General features: G+C 34.3%; 2 protein-coding genes across 5 annotated transcripts; one reads left to right on the top strand and one right to left on the bottom strand.

Annotated features, from left to right (window-relative positions):
• The first annotated feature begins 277 nt into the window (after positions 1-277).
• LOC126686895 (uncharacterized) lies at positions 278-4,654 on the top strand. 4 transcript variants are annotated; one of them, XM_050381179.2, is made up of 11 exons: positions 278-378; positions 1,448-1,537; positions 1,870-2,255; positions 2,384-2,467; positions 2,571-2,894; positions 3,078-3,210; positions 3,311-3,473; positions 3,562-3,690; positions 3,764-3,958; positions 4,088-4,210; positions 4,307-4,654. In XM_050381179.2, the coding sequence occupies exons 3-11, from the start codon at positions 1,976-1,978 to the stop codon at positions 4,415-4,417; spliced, it is 1,542 nt and encodes a 513-aa protein (XP_050237136.1). In that variant the 5' UTR covers positions 278-378; positions 1,448-1,537; positions 1,870-1,975; the 3' UTR covers positions 4,418-4,654. The 4 variants fall into 4 exon arrangements, with proteins under 4 accessions (XP_050237136.1, XP_050237134.1, XP_050237135.1 ...); XM_050381177.2 differs by having other exon boundaries at positions 1,448-1,544; XM_050381178.2 differs by lacking the exon at positions 278-378 and adding an exon at positions 1,296-1,316 and having other exon boundaries at positions 1,448-1,544.
• Positions 4,655-4,702: 48 nt separating this feature from the next.
• On the bottom strand, positions 4,703-7,867 carry LOC126686893 (probable WRKY transcription factor 4). Its single transcript, XM_050381176.2, has 4 exons — positions 7,322-7,867; positions 6,310-7,004; positions 6,070-6,228; positions 4,703-5,341 (listed from the first exon to the last, which is right to left on the bottom strand). Exons 1-4 carry the CDS (start codon positions 7,772-7,774, stop codon positions 5,065-5,067), a joined length of 1,584 nt encoding a protein of 527 aa, XP_050237133.1. The 5' UTR covers positions 7,775-7,867; the 3' UTR covers positions 4,703-5,064.
• Between the last annotated feature and the right edge of the window lie 3,746 nt (positions 7,868-11,613).

Raw genomic sequence — 11,613 nt, 5'->3', positions numbered from 1 at the left:
CACCAATTTTTTTTTTCAAATTCATACGCGATGTTAACGTGACATTCATTTATTGGTTAAAAATGATCTTCACTTAAGCAAATTACACCAATAATTATGAATAGAAAAAAATTGGCATAAAACAAATTTTAAAAAGCATAATTAAATTGAAAAAAAACTCCCTAAACAATGTTGGGCGACAAAATATAAAAGAAAACACTTACTAAATACTACTATTACAGATATTGAAAATGCATGTCATTACAACAAATCGAAATAATAGGATCCGAAGTAATCGGCCCCCTCTTTTTTCCTTAATTCATCCTCATTCTCATTCTCTTGTCTCTTACAAAAATGGGGGAAATCTTATATTGCTGACTCCCCCTCCTTCATTCTCAGGTTTCTTTTCTTTTCTCATTAACTTTGATTTTCTTTTTGTTTTTTTGTTTCATGCATTTTGTCTCATTCTCATGCATTTCTATCTTCTCTAATAATAACAAAAAACAAAAAGAAGTTTTCTCATCATTTCATGTTTTTACCTTTTTCTATTTCTTTTTTGACATTCTTTCTCATTGCATTAGTATAGTTTAGATGATATAAGTATTAGACAGCAATCTGCTAGATTATAAGTTTAAAATCTCGCACAAACGATCTCCCTTTTTTATTATCAAAAGAAAATAACTACATTTCCAAATTGAACAAAGGGTCAATGCCATCCTTACACTTATGCTTCATGATAGATAAGTTTATTTTAATTTTTTTTTTGCATCAACTAAAATTTTTGAATTTGTATTTTCAGGGTCAAATAAGTCATTTTTTATTTTATCGGTCAACTAAGTCTTCAGATTTTCTTAATTTAGGTCAATTAGCCCTTTTAAATACGTGATTTATTTGACCCTGAGAGACAAGTTTGAAGATACAATTGACTAAAAAAGTTAAAAGTAACTTATTTAATCCCGAAATAAAACTTTTATTGATTAAAAAAATTAAAGAAAAATATTTAATCCCGTGACACAAGTTCGGTTCGAGAGCAGCATTGACCCTTTTTTCTTCCAATTTGTTGGCATTTCTTTTGTGTCATTTATACAAACTTCATGTGGTAGTGTATGTATTGTATCCCTATGATTTCATGCTCATTTGTTTATTATGTTTTGATTTGCCTTGCCTTTCACTATCTTATATCATATGATTAATAATCTTTTTCTATTCTGACAAACTTGGCTTCTTCTTTTTTTATTCCTTTTACCAAATCATTTGTTCCTATCCACACTCTTACAAGCACTAAGATTTTCAATTATTGTATAGCACCATAAACTTCATTCTTTATTCTCTCTCAGGTCATCAACTAGCCACTCTACATGTGATATTTAAGATTTTAAGTAACTTACACTGAATTGTTTAGACAAATCTGTAGTTTTTTATTTGAAATATCCTTGAAATAATAAATGGTGTTCATTATTTTTTTCAGGTTCCAATGCAATAGCTCATCTCTAGTTAAGAATCTAGCCTGGGAGTGAGAACCAAGCAGCTGTCTTCCTTCCTTGGAATGCATATAGAGGTCAGAGGTAACTTAATTAATTAATCTGATTCATGAACATAGTTAAAACAAAATCACTTTAATGAAATGAAAGATAAATGAATGATATAATATAGTAATAGTTTGATGTTATTTGGTTGAAAGATGGTGCTTATTTCTTGAACTTTTGTTACAGTTAAAATAAAAGCACTTGCAAAAGCAATATTATTTTTGATCCTGTTCATGTTTGCCACTTTCATATTCAATTGGTGGCTCTATTTTTTTTAGTTTTGCAGAAGTATTTTGTCACCTACCTTGAGAAAAAAGTAGCTTTGTACTAAATGAAATGCTGTTTTTTTATCTTGATTTGGCAGGATCAGTTTTCAGGTTCCTCTTCTTGGTTCAAGTTTGTGTTCTTGGTCCCTTGTATTTCTAATAAGCTTCTGCTAGGTTGTTGTTTAATCGAAGGTCATTGTCGTAATGGGTTCGTGTGTCTCGACAGCGAATAAAAACATCATATTATCACATAGGAAACGGCAGCAAAAATCTATCAAACATCGCGGAAAGATTACCACTTGTGTTCCTGATGTACCTATCAAACAGTTCAGTGATGCTGGAATAAAGGATTTTGCTGTTAGAGAGTTTGTTCATCTTGACTTTGACAAGGGTGAAGCAACTACTTGCCGAAGATCTGAAGCTACTAACAAGAACTTCCATCACACTCAGCTACAATGGAACCACAGCCAAATTGCTGGAAATGGTATGCTTTTTTACTTATTGGTTCTTTTTTTTCCATCTTAAAATCGAAGTGTTTTGGAGTTCATTTGGAAAGTGAAATGTCGTTTACTTTTGGTGCGAAGAAGCCTTTATTCATTTCGCATATTGCAGGAATATGCCAAGAGGAAGTATGGTTTGACTCTGTTAGTATTGTGGACTCAGATTCAGATGATGACTTCATTAGTATACATGGAGGTAATACACTTCATCTTACCACAACTTCAAGAATATTTACGGAACTCCAATTCTTCGGCTTCTAGCCAACCCGATTTATATATCTTTTCCTTTGGTTGGTCAGATGGTTTTTCTACAGTCGGTAGTACAATTGGGCAAAAACCAAGCGCTCAAGTGCTTCAGTACGGGAGTGCGTCGTGCTTCGTAGACACTGGAAGCAAGTATGAGGGGTTCTATGAAAGCTACCTTAAAATAGATGGAGTTGCAAAAGGTGATGAGGTACCTAGTAGGACAAAGAAAGTAATGGATGATTCTTATGGAAGTTTTAAAAGTCTTAAAGATCTCTCTTATGATTCTGGAGAGAAAGTTCAAGAAAATCGAAGAAAATCTACAGTTGTTATGGTTTTGAAGAGGAAATCTTGTGATGGAAAGGAAAAGACTCAATTTTGTAAGTACACTCGCTAGCTATGAGCTTCTAGAGCAACAATTCTGGAACTTTTTGTGGTTTGTCATTAGTACAGATTTTTATTTGTTATCAGTTGAATGTTTGAATATAATTGGTGAAACATAAACTGCAGTCTATTCAAGTACATTTTCTTACTAATCCTGAACATCAATTCACGAGTTTCAGCTGCTGGGAGATTGCTTTATCGCCCGAGAGCAGGGTTTCAGATACCCGTTTCAAAAGGAGAGAAGCCTACTCCAGGATGCTGGTCTGAAGTTTCACCTTCAGTTTTTAGACTCCGTGGCGAGAATTATTTCAGGCAAGTTATTAATTATGCAGGTAGCTACTGTTTGTGCTTCATTCTTTTATTTTTTTCATAACATTCGACTCCTTAGGTTATAACCACACTTATTATGCAGAGATAAGCAGAAGTGCCCTGCTTCAAGTTTCAGCCCGTATTTACCAATTGGTGTCGATTTGTTTGCCTGCTCGCGAAAGATAAATCATATTGCTCAACATCTTGAGCTTCCATTTGTCCAACCACATGAGAAAGTACCATCACTTCTAATTGTTAACATACAGGTTATTTCATCCTCTCTTAATAATATTAGCTTTGTGTAAATAATTGTGGTGGCTTAATATGTTACGGGTTTGGGTGTTTATGCTGCAGATTCCTACTTATCCTGTTGCCATGTTCCAAGGTGAATGTGATGGGGAAGGAATGAGCCTTGTATTATACTTCAAAGTATCTGAAAATTTTGATATAGATATCTCTCCTCATTTTCAAGATACCATAAAGGTATTTCATCTACTTTTCATCTTTAATCATATTCTATCATGTAGCTGATTCGTCTTGCTGATTTCTGCATCAGAGATTGGTTGACGATGATATGGAGAAGGTTAAAGGCTTTGCAAAGGAGAGCACGGTTCCTTTCAGGGAGAGACTAAAAATTCTGGCAGGGTTGGTTAATCCAGAGGATTTGCAGACGGGGTCTACAGAAAAGAAGCTTCTTCAAGCTTACAACGATAAGCCGGTGCTTTCGCGGCCCCAACATGAGTTCTATAGGGTAAAACCATATTTCTTTTATCAACATTTGTATCATATGGTGTCATTTTGTCTACATCACTTGTTTAGTTGAATGTAAGGGATCATGTTATGTACATTGCGTAATAATTGTCTTTTGCATATCCTGCAGGGACCGAATTACTTGGAGATTGATTTAGATATCCACCGTTTCAGCTATATATCTCGGAAAGGACTTGAAGCATTCCGAGATCGTATGAAACATGGGATCGTTAATGTAGGCTTAACCATACAGGTACTGACTGATCTAGCCACTAATGCTAACACAAAACTACTAGAATAAATGCAAGTTTCTTTAGATGATGTATTTTTTAAATGACAATGTTGACAGGCACAAAAACCAGAGGAACTGCCAGAGCAAGTGCTGTGCGGTGTGCGCTTAAATAAGATTGAATTTGTAAATCACGGCCAAATACCCACTATCGTAACTAGAGACGACTGACTCAACAAGGCACTCGGAACAACAGGGCCTCGGCTGCAAATTCTTTCTTCTTCTTCGACAAAGACGGGAAGAAAACAAAATTATATTTTTGCTTCGTTCAGATTATGAGAGTTATTTTTAAACTTGTCCATGGAGATCAATATCATTGTAATTAATACCTGTTTTGTAATGTGTTGCCTTTACCATCCTTTCCAATGTATTTTAAGCAATGCAAGTGATCGTCCTGATTTTGAAGTTTGTAAGAAGGGATTGTTGATCCAAACCAGTGAAAGATACCAAAACAAGTGGTAAAAAAATATGTGCATAATCAAATATCAAATCCAAACTTAACTGTATAATTTCTATATGCAACATTACTTTTAGATAATGTACAAAAGAATCCACAAAACAGGATTTTCAATGAATTATACCTACTATACTATACTGTGTAAATACAGCAATCCAAGAAAGTTTACCTCAGATTGACTGTCATCTATCTTGTCTTTAAAATTTCCTCTTCCGTGTGTAAATTGTAGTTGGTAACATGGGCCATTATCAAAACATTGGCCTAATATAGCATGAAAAATCATAATTGTGGCAAAGATATCTTACAGGTGTTTCTTATCCAATGAAAATGGATGATGTATTTCTGCAATAATTCAGACGAACTATGTTATCTGCTCCTCTTTCAACCGCAATCGTGCTATAGGTTGTTGATTAGCGGCGTTTAAGTCTCTTGTGTTATTTACAGCAAACCTCTCTGCATTTTGTTTTTTCAACTCGGATGAATAACTATTAGCTGCATTGTGGCTGCTTCCTTTAGCAGCTGGTAAATCATGGTTATGTTTGCCTTCGTATGTTGTTATTACAGCTCTTCGGTCACTTGCAGCTCTCTCAACATGTTTTCGAACTTTGCAGCCTGCAGTTGTGCATTTATAGTAGCTCCTGCAGATTATAGATGACATGCTTAGAAGAATTTTGTACATAGATTGCGCCGCATGAGAGCGGGAAAATTGACATGCAATGGGAACCTAGGTTATAAGGCATTGCAACATGTACACGCATTCTATAACATAAGCACCAATAACAGCCTATCTGTCCAAAGTATCAACATGATACAGATTCTACTACAGACCATTCTCTCCGAATGCAAACAGACTAGAGGCAGAGCTGAGAGCAAGCGGAGAAATAGTCTTTAGATTTCACCGCTAAAGGATCCAGACTTGATTATTAAAAATTGGAAAAAAATATTAGAAGTCTTCTAAAAGCTAGGAATTGACATACCATTCTACCATTAAAGTTTGGACACCAACCTTTTCCAGTGCCGGCTATTTTGGCACCGAAAATTGAAAGAAATATTCGCATTTGAGATATTGACCAACACAACAGTCACCCTAAGACCATAAGCATATTCATTAGCATTTTTGTGCACCTTATATAAGATGTTCCGGACAGAACTAAGTTTAAACGAGTCGACAACAGAAAATATTAGTAATAAATTACACCCTGTTCCACATGGCAAAGGCGGCGGCTTTTGAACTCTGCAGATCAACATGCATAATAATCTAAATACCGCAAACGGATATCAGTTTGAGTAACGTGAACTACTTTTGTTTGACTACGACAAAGAATTCCCACTACAAGTTATAATCATATAGACTAAGAAAAACCACCTTGGATAAGGATTGCCTTTGACAACTTTCTGCCCATACTTGCGCCATCTATATCCATCATCTAAAAGATCAACTTCACTGGTGGTCTGGACAATGATTCTGGGCTCCGTGACAGTCCTGTGCGAAGAAACTGGCTCTGTTACCTTGACTTCTGTATTTCTGCAAAAGACAGAGTATTTAAGACATGCAATCCTCTACAAACCCCATTAAGCATGACCAGAATTAGTCACAAGAAAGTACCTTCTCTTGGAATTGGGTTCATCGTCATCATTTTCATCTCCACCAGTTTCAGAATCACCAACTTCTTCACTGCTGCTTGTCCCAGATATCTGTTCACGTGTAGCCTGGCTTGATTCCTGATAATTCCTTTCTGTCAATTTGTTCACACTGCCACTTTGAAACTGGGAAGCTAGTTCAAGATTACTCTGATTATTCAACTTTCCATTCAAATTTCCAGCGTCCTTCCCACGCTTATTGGATTGCGGAGGTTGATGGCCGTGTTGCCCTTTGTAGATAATTTCAGTTACTTGACCATCAAGAGACCGCTCAACTTTTTTCTTGACAGGACAGTTGGGATGCGTACATTTGTAATAACTTCGAGGAAATTCACTACCTTTCACCTGTTTCTGCCCATATTTTCTCCAGTTGTAGCCATCATCAGCTGGTTTATCGACACTAACAGCACAAGCTAAGGATCTTTGATCAGCACAGTTAACATCCGACAATTCCTTTACATACGTACTAGGATTTGGATTCAACGCTAGCATCTGCTGTTGCATAGTTGAATCAGTACTGATGGATGAAAATTGTGCAGAAGACATTTCCGTAACCGGTGTTAAAGACGACGAATACTGTGCTTGATTTTGCATATGGGAATGTGCAGCCTGAGCAGTAACCTGCGCTAAGGCCTGCTGGTGTGTCATTCCAAAGGCTCCCTGAAAACCTCACAAATAACTGAAATAAACAACCCAGTACTACAGCACAATTAACATTAAAATTCAATCATTTCACTAGCAATTTTGTCATTATGAAATCAAAAAGAATCTCTCATAAAAATGCAAAACAATTGTATCCCACCAAAAAGAAAAATCAACACGTACAAATAACTGTAGCCACATGTATGGACCATTTACAAAAGTTCAATGCCATGCCCGAAAAAAACGCAATAAATAAAACTGGCCAAACTATTAATAGAGCGATGACAATTGAACAAAATTTCATAATAAACAATAAAAATCAAAACTTTAGCTACCTGGGGAGAAAATAGACCGAACCCAGGTGAATCAAGAAGACCCATCGGACTAAACATCGGCGGGGGAGGCACAACCGACAAATTCGCCGGCCGGGAAGTATCTCCGGCGGAGACTTTACAGTCTTCTGTTGATGAAACAGGAAAGGCAGGAGCTTTCACGACGGCGGCGGGAGAGGACATGGCGCCGGCGAGGAGCTGAGAGAATGATTTGAAGTCATCGGAGTCGGAGAAGAAGCTAGAGACAAGAGTCATGGGGCCCGGACTAAAGCCCAAGCCCAAATTTGGCGTAGTAGTAGTAGAAGTATTACTGGAGAAGAATGTTTCATTGAAGGAGCGTGGCGGGAGAGTTATGGTGGTGGGGCGAGATGATTTAGGCGGTGGTGATGATGACGTGGACGGCGGCGGATGAGGAGGAGGAGCAGGGTGGTGGTGGTGGATATCGTTTTCAGACATGTTGTCAAGTGTTGTAAGAAAGAAAGAAGCTTTTTTGAGTTTGTTTCTGTTTCTGTTTTTATCCAAAAACTTTTGCTTTTGTGGATCTGAAATTCAGCAAAAGTCCACGCCGGTATTAATTATACCTATGTTTTTTTTTGTTTTTTCTCTTTTAAAATGACCATATTGCACTTAAGAATTGGAGAAATGTGGTGATGATATTATTGGGGTTGGGGTGTAAATGGGTAATTTGGTTTAAAATCCATTGAAAAGAATTGAAAAATTAAAAGAGGATGAGTGTGCACGTTTTTGTTTTGGTTCATAGTTTAGTTTAAATGGGGAAGTTGAGTTGGGCCAGTTGGTTTGCAGCAGGTGGCTGAGTTGAGGATTATTGAGGTAGAGGTGGCCACGGTTCATAACCCGGCGGTTCCGGTTCGGAACCGCCGGGTCACGGTTCAAAAAAAAGTGGAACCGGCCCGGAACCGCCTAAGAGACGGTTCCATGACGGTTCGGAACCGGACGGTTTCGGTTCCGGTTCCGGTTTAAGACGGTTTAGAAAAACAATTAAAATTTAAATTAGATTTTAATTACTAAAAAATATAATTTAACAATAAAATAACTCATGGAGATAGTATTATAAGAAAATAAAAAAATTGAAAAAAAAATTAAAATATTAACCAAAAATTTAACTAAAACAAATATACATATATTTTATTGTGAAAATAAAGATATTATATGATAAAGATATAATATGTATTTTAAATATATAATATATATTTTTTATCAACGGGTTCGACCTTTAAACCGCCGGTTCCGACCCGGAACCGCCGGTTCACGGTTCAACAAATCTGGAACCGGCCCGGAACCGCCCTTTGTACGGTTCCGGGCCGGTTTTAATCCGGTTCCGGATTTGACCGGTTCCGGGCCGGGTTTGACCGGGACGGTTCCGGGCCGGTTCACGAGCTGACCCGGCCTATGGCCACCTCTATATTGAGGTTTTCTTCTTTGTATTTTAGTCTTTTGTCAAAAACATTTGTTTTTCCATGCCATAAAAATTTAACACTTGCAACTTTCTTTTAATTTTAAAGAAGGTAGAGGTGGATTAGATTAAACAACATTGAAGTGCATCCAAGCAAATTAAATACTATAATAAATTTGAAAAATAAAAAAATTAATCTATTAAAAACAATAAAAATGCTATTTATCTATTACTTTGTAACACTTAAATCAGGATTCACTCAAATTCAAATGAATTTAAGTAGGTTAAGGTCACGATCTATTTGTAAAATAAATGAGGCAGATCAATTTAATTAAAATTATATATTTTTAATCTACATCATTCATTTGTAAGGAATGGTGTGATTTAATGAACTTGACAATTTCAATCCGTAATACTTTTAATATTTCTCTGGGTGTGTCAGTGTTTTATTCAACCAATTTTCCTCTAAAAGTATACATCTTAAAAAATAACTTTTAATCCATTCACTTTTTTATTGATACGTTAGGTGAGTTAAAAAAGATGGATTAAAAAGTAGGTTTATATAGCATTACCTTAAAAACAAATAAAATAAAATAAAAAGTTTTTCTGTATAATAATTAAGAAGAATTCACATTATAAATTATAATTAAAATTTTTATATCTTTCTTCTATTGGATCATACTTTAATTATTTACCATAAATAATTTGAATAATCAAGAACATAAATATGGAGATCAAACAAACACCAAATTTTTTTGAATAATTTTAAAGTCGACACGTAAAAATTGAAATAGAATTCAAAACAAAATAAACTTAATATTGGAACATAGTTATTGAAGTAAAAAAAGAATATTAATGAAGGTGGAGAGAATATAGTTTTCTGGTTAAAATCGGAAAACTCACCCTCTTCCACCTTAGATGTGTATTTGGTTCAGATAAAATCAAATCCAACTAAAATGTCTATTTTTTGAAATTGAACTGAATTGAAATTCTAAAAATGTATAATTTTTCAAACTGAATTGATCAGTTCTTTTAGTTTGGTTGGATTAACTTTGGTTCGGTTTACATTGAAAGTTAACTAGCTTTTTGGTTAAAATCGAACCGGACATTCAATTATATCATATCAAATTGTACCAAATTAATTTTTTTAATTTAGTTTGATTATTCAATTTCGATTGGCTCTTGCACATTCTACAGCCACTGTAGAAAAATAATGATAGAGAAAGATTTTAGGGAGAAGTGAGGAAATAATATTTAGAGAAAGAGAAAAATTATATTAATTTTTTTAGAAATTTCATATGCGTCCATCTTATTTTATTCTTATTAATAATTAAATATATATTATAATATTATAATTACAAATTTTAATATAATAACGAAATAAGGAAGGATGAACTGCACTACCATCTTTATTATAAATTATTTTCGTATTCATCAAGATATTATTATTTTTAATCATTTCTCTATCTTTTTCAATCACCGATTATATTTCTTTTTTTTTCTTAATTTCCGATATCACCATTATTTTAATATTTAATTAATGTATTTTAATATACAAAAATTAAAAACATTCTGAAGTCAAATCTCATTTATTAGTATTGCTAGCATCTTGCTTATATCTATACATATATAGTTATGTAGAACTTATGAATTGCAGGCATTTAACATTTTCCTTCACTTTGATATTTGTAATGAATGTGAATGAATGGTGAGGAAATGTTGGTTCATTTTTGTCAAAAGGATTGATTATTTGTGAATCTAGATTCTTAAAACCAAACCAAACGACATGTAAGTAAACCAAACGACATGTGTGTTTAGTCTAAAATAGAAATGAATCAGATTGCGGGTCTGCTATCAATAATAATTCCCTTCCTTTATTTTGCATGTAAATGCAACTCATTTGACATATCGGTTTTTAGAAGAAAATAAATAATAGGCAAAATCAAAACTGGTGAAGTAACCAAAAAGTGTATGGAAAAGGTACAATTGTGAATGGACCTTTAGATGAAATTGAATTGGTCTCGTGAGAATGCACACCCATAGTTTGATTAACTTTAATTTAATATATAGTAAACTATTATGTTTTTTTATTGATGAATTGTATTTTTTAGAAGAATGGATCTCTGTCTTCTTTTTAATCAAAGACTTTATATTAGAATCACGGAATCGGATATAGAGTGTTTAAGAAAAAAAAACTTTGGAATTATAGTATTTCAAAAGTCGACATCAGACAAAAAATTGACGTTCCAGCTAACAAATGAGCAGACAGTTTCATTGATCTTTTAATAGATTCTCTCTCTGTATCATTTAAGAAGGGACGTATCCATTTTACTTATAAAAATACAATAATAAATATATTCTTTTTATTTTACACCTTATTAATTATAGTTTTGTAGTTTGTTTGTAGAGTATTTGCCGTTAATTATAGAAAGAGAAAATTGTGTATAAGAGAGAATTTCTTATAAGATGGTTCAAAAATCATGATTTGGTATTCTTATATGGGACAAAATAAATTGAGATATGTCCCTTCTTAAACAGGACGGAGGGAGTACAACAGAACTATCAAATGACTGACTCAACAAATTCTACAATCTTGGATTATACCTGCCATATAAAAGTGATTGTATGCTTGCCGTAAAAAAGCTTCAACTAAGAGGAGAGAATCACACTCGAATATTAGTCGGTGAATAGCATGTTGAATAAATTATGATAAAATGTCGTTAAAACTGATAGCTTCAGCAAGGAGGGGGTCCTGAGGGACGATAATCTTCTTGTGTGGATCGGTTGATTTTCAAGTGTATTTGCAAGACGGTTTTCTTTTACAAATCTTATCATCCGGAGTTTCCTTATTCGGGATTAGATGTTGTTAGAAGTTTAGATT

Source organism: Mercurialis annua, linkage group LG6 (assembly GCF_937616625.2).
Source record: "Mercurialis annua linkage group LG6, ddMerAnnu1.2, whole genome shotgun sequence".
Lineage (NCBI taxonomy): Eukaryota > Viridiplantae > Streptophyta > Magnoliopsida > Malpighiales > Euphorbiaceae > Mercurialis > Mercurialis annua.
This window is presented reverse-complemented; position numbering and strand designations above follow the sequence as displayed.

Coding starts and splice junctions, on each gene's coding strand:
- LOC126686895 (XM_050381179.2), top strand. CDS start 1,976: ATGGGTTCGTGTGTCTCGACAGCGAATAAAAACATCATATTATCACAT. Junction 2,468..2,570: donor CTTCATTAGTATACATGGAG/GTAATACACTTC, acceptor TTGGTTGGTCAG/ATGGTTTTTCTACAGTCGGT. Junction 2,895..3,077: donor AAAGGAAAAGACTCAATTTT/GTAAGTACACTC, acceptor CACGAGTTTCAG/CTGCTGGGAGATTGCTTTAT.
- LOC126686893 (XM_050381176.2), bottom strand. CDS start 7,774: ATGTCTGAAAACGATATCCACCACCACCACCCTGCTCCTCCTCCTCAT. Junction 7,005..7,321: donor TCGGTCTATTTTCTCCCCAG/GTAGCTAAAGTT, acceptor TGAGGTTTTCAG/GGAGCCTTTGGAATGACACA. Junction 6,229..6,309: donor GAACCCAATTCCAAGAGAAG/GTACTTTCTTGT, acceptor TGTCTTTTGCAG/AAATACAGAAGTCAAGGTAA.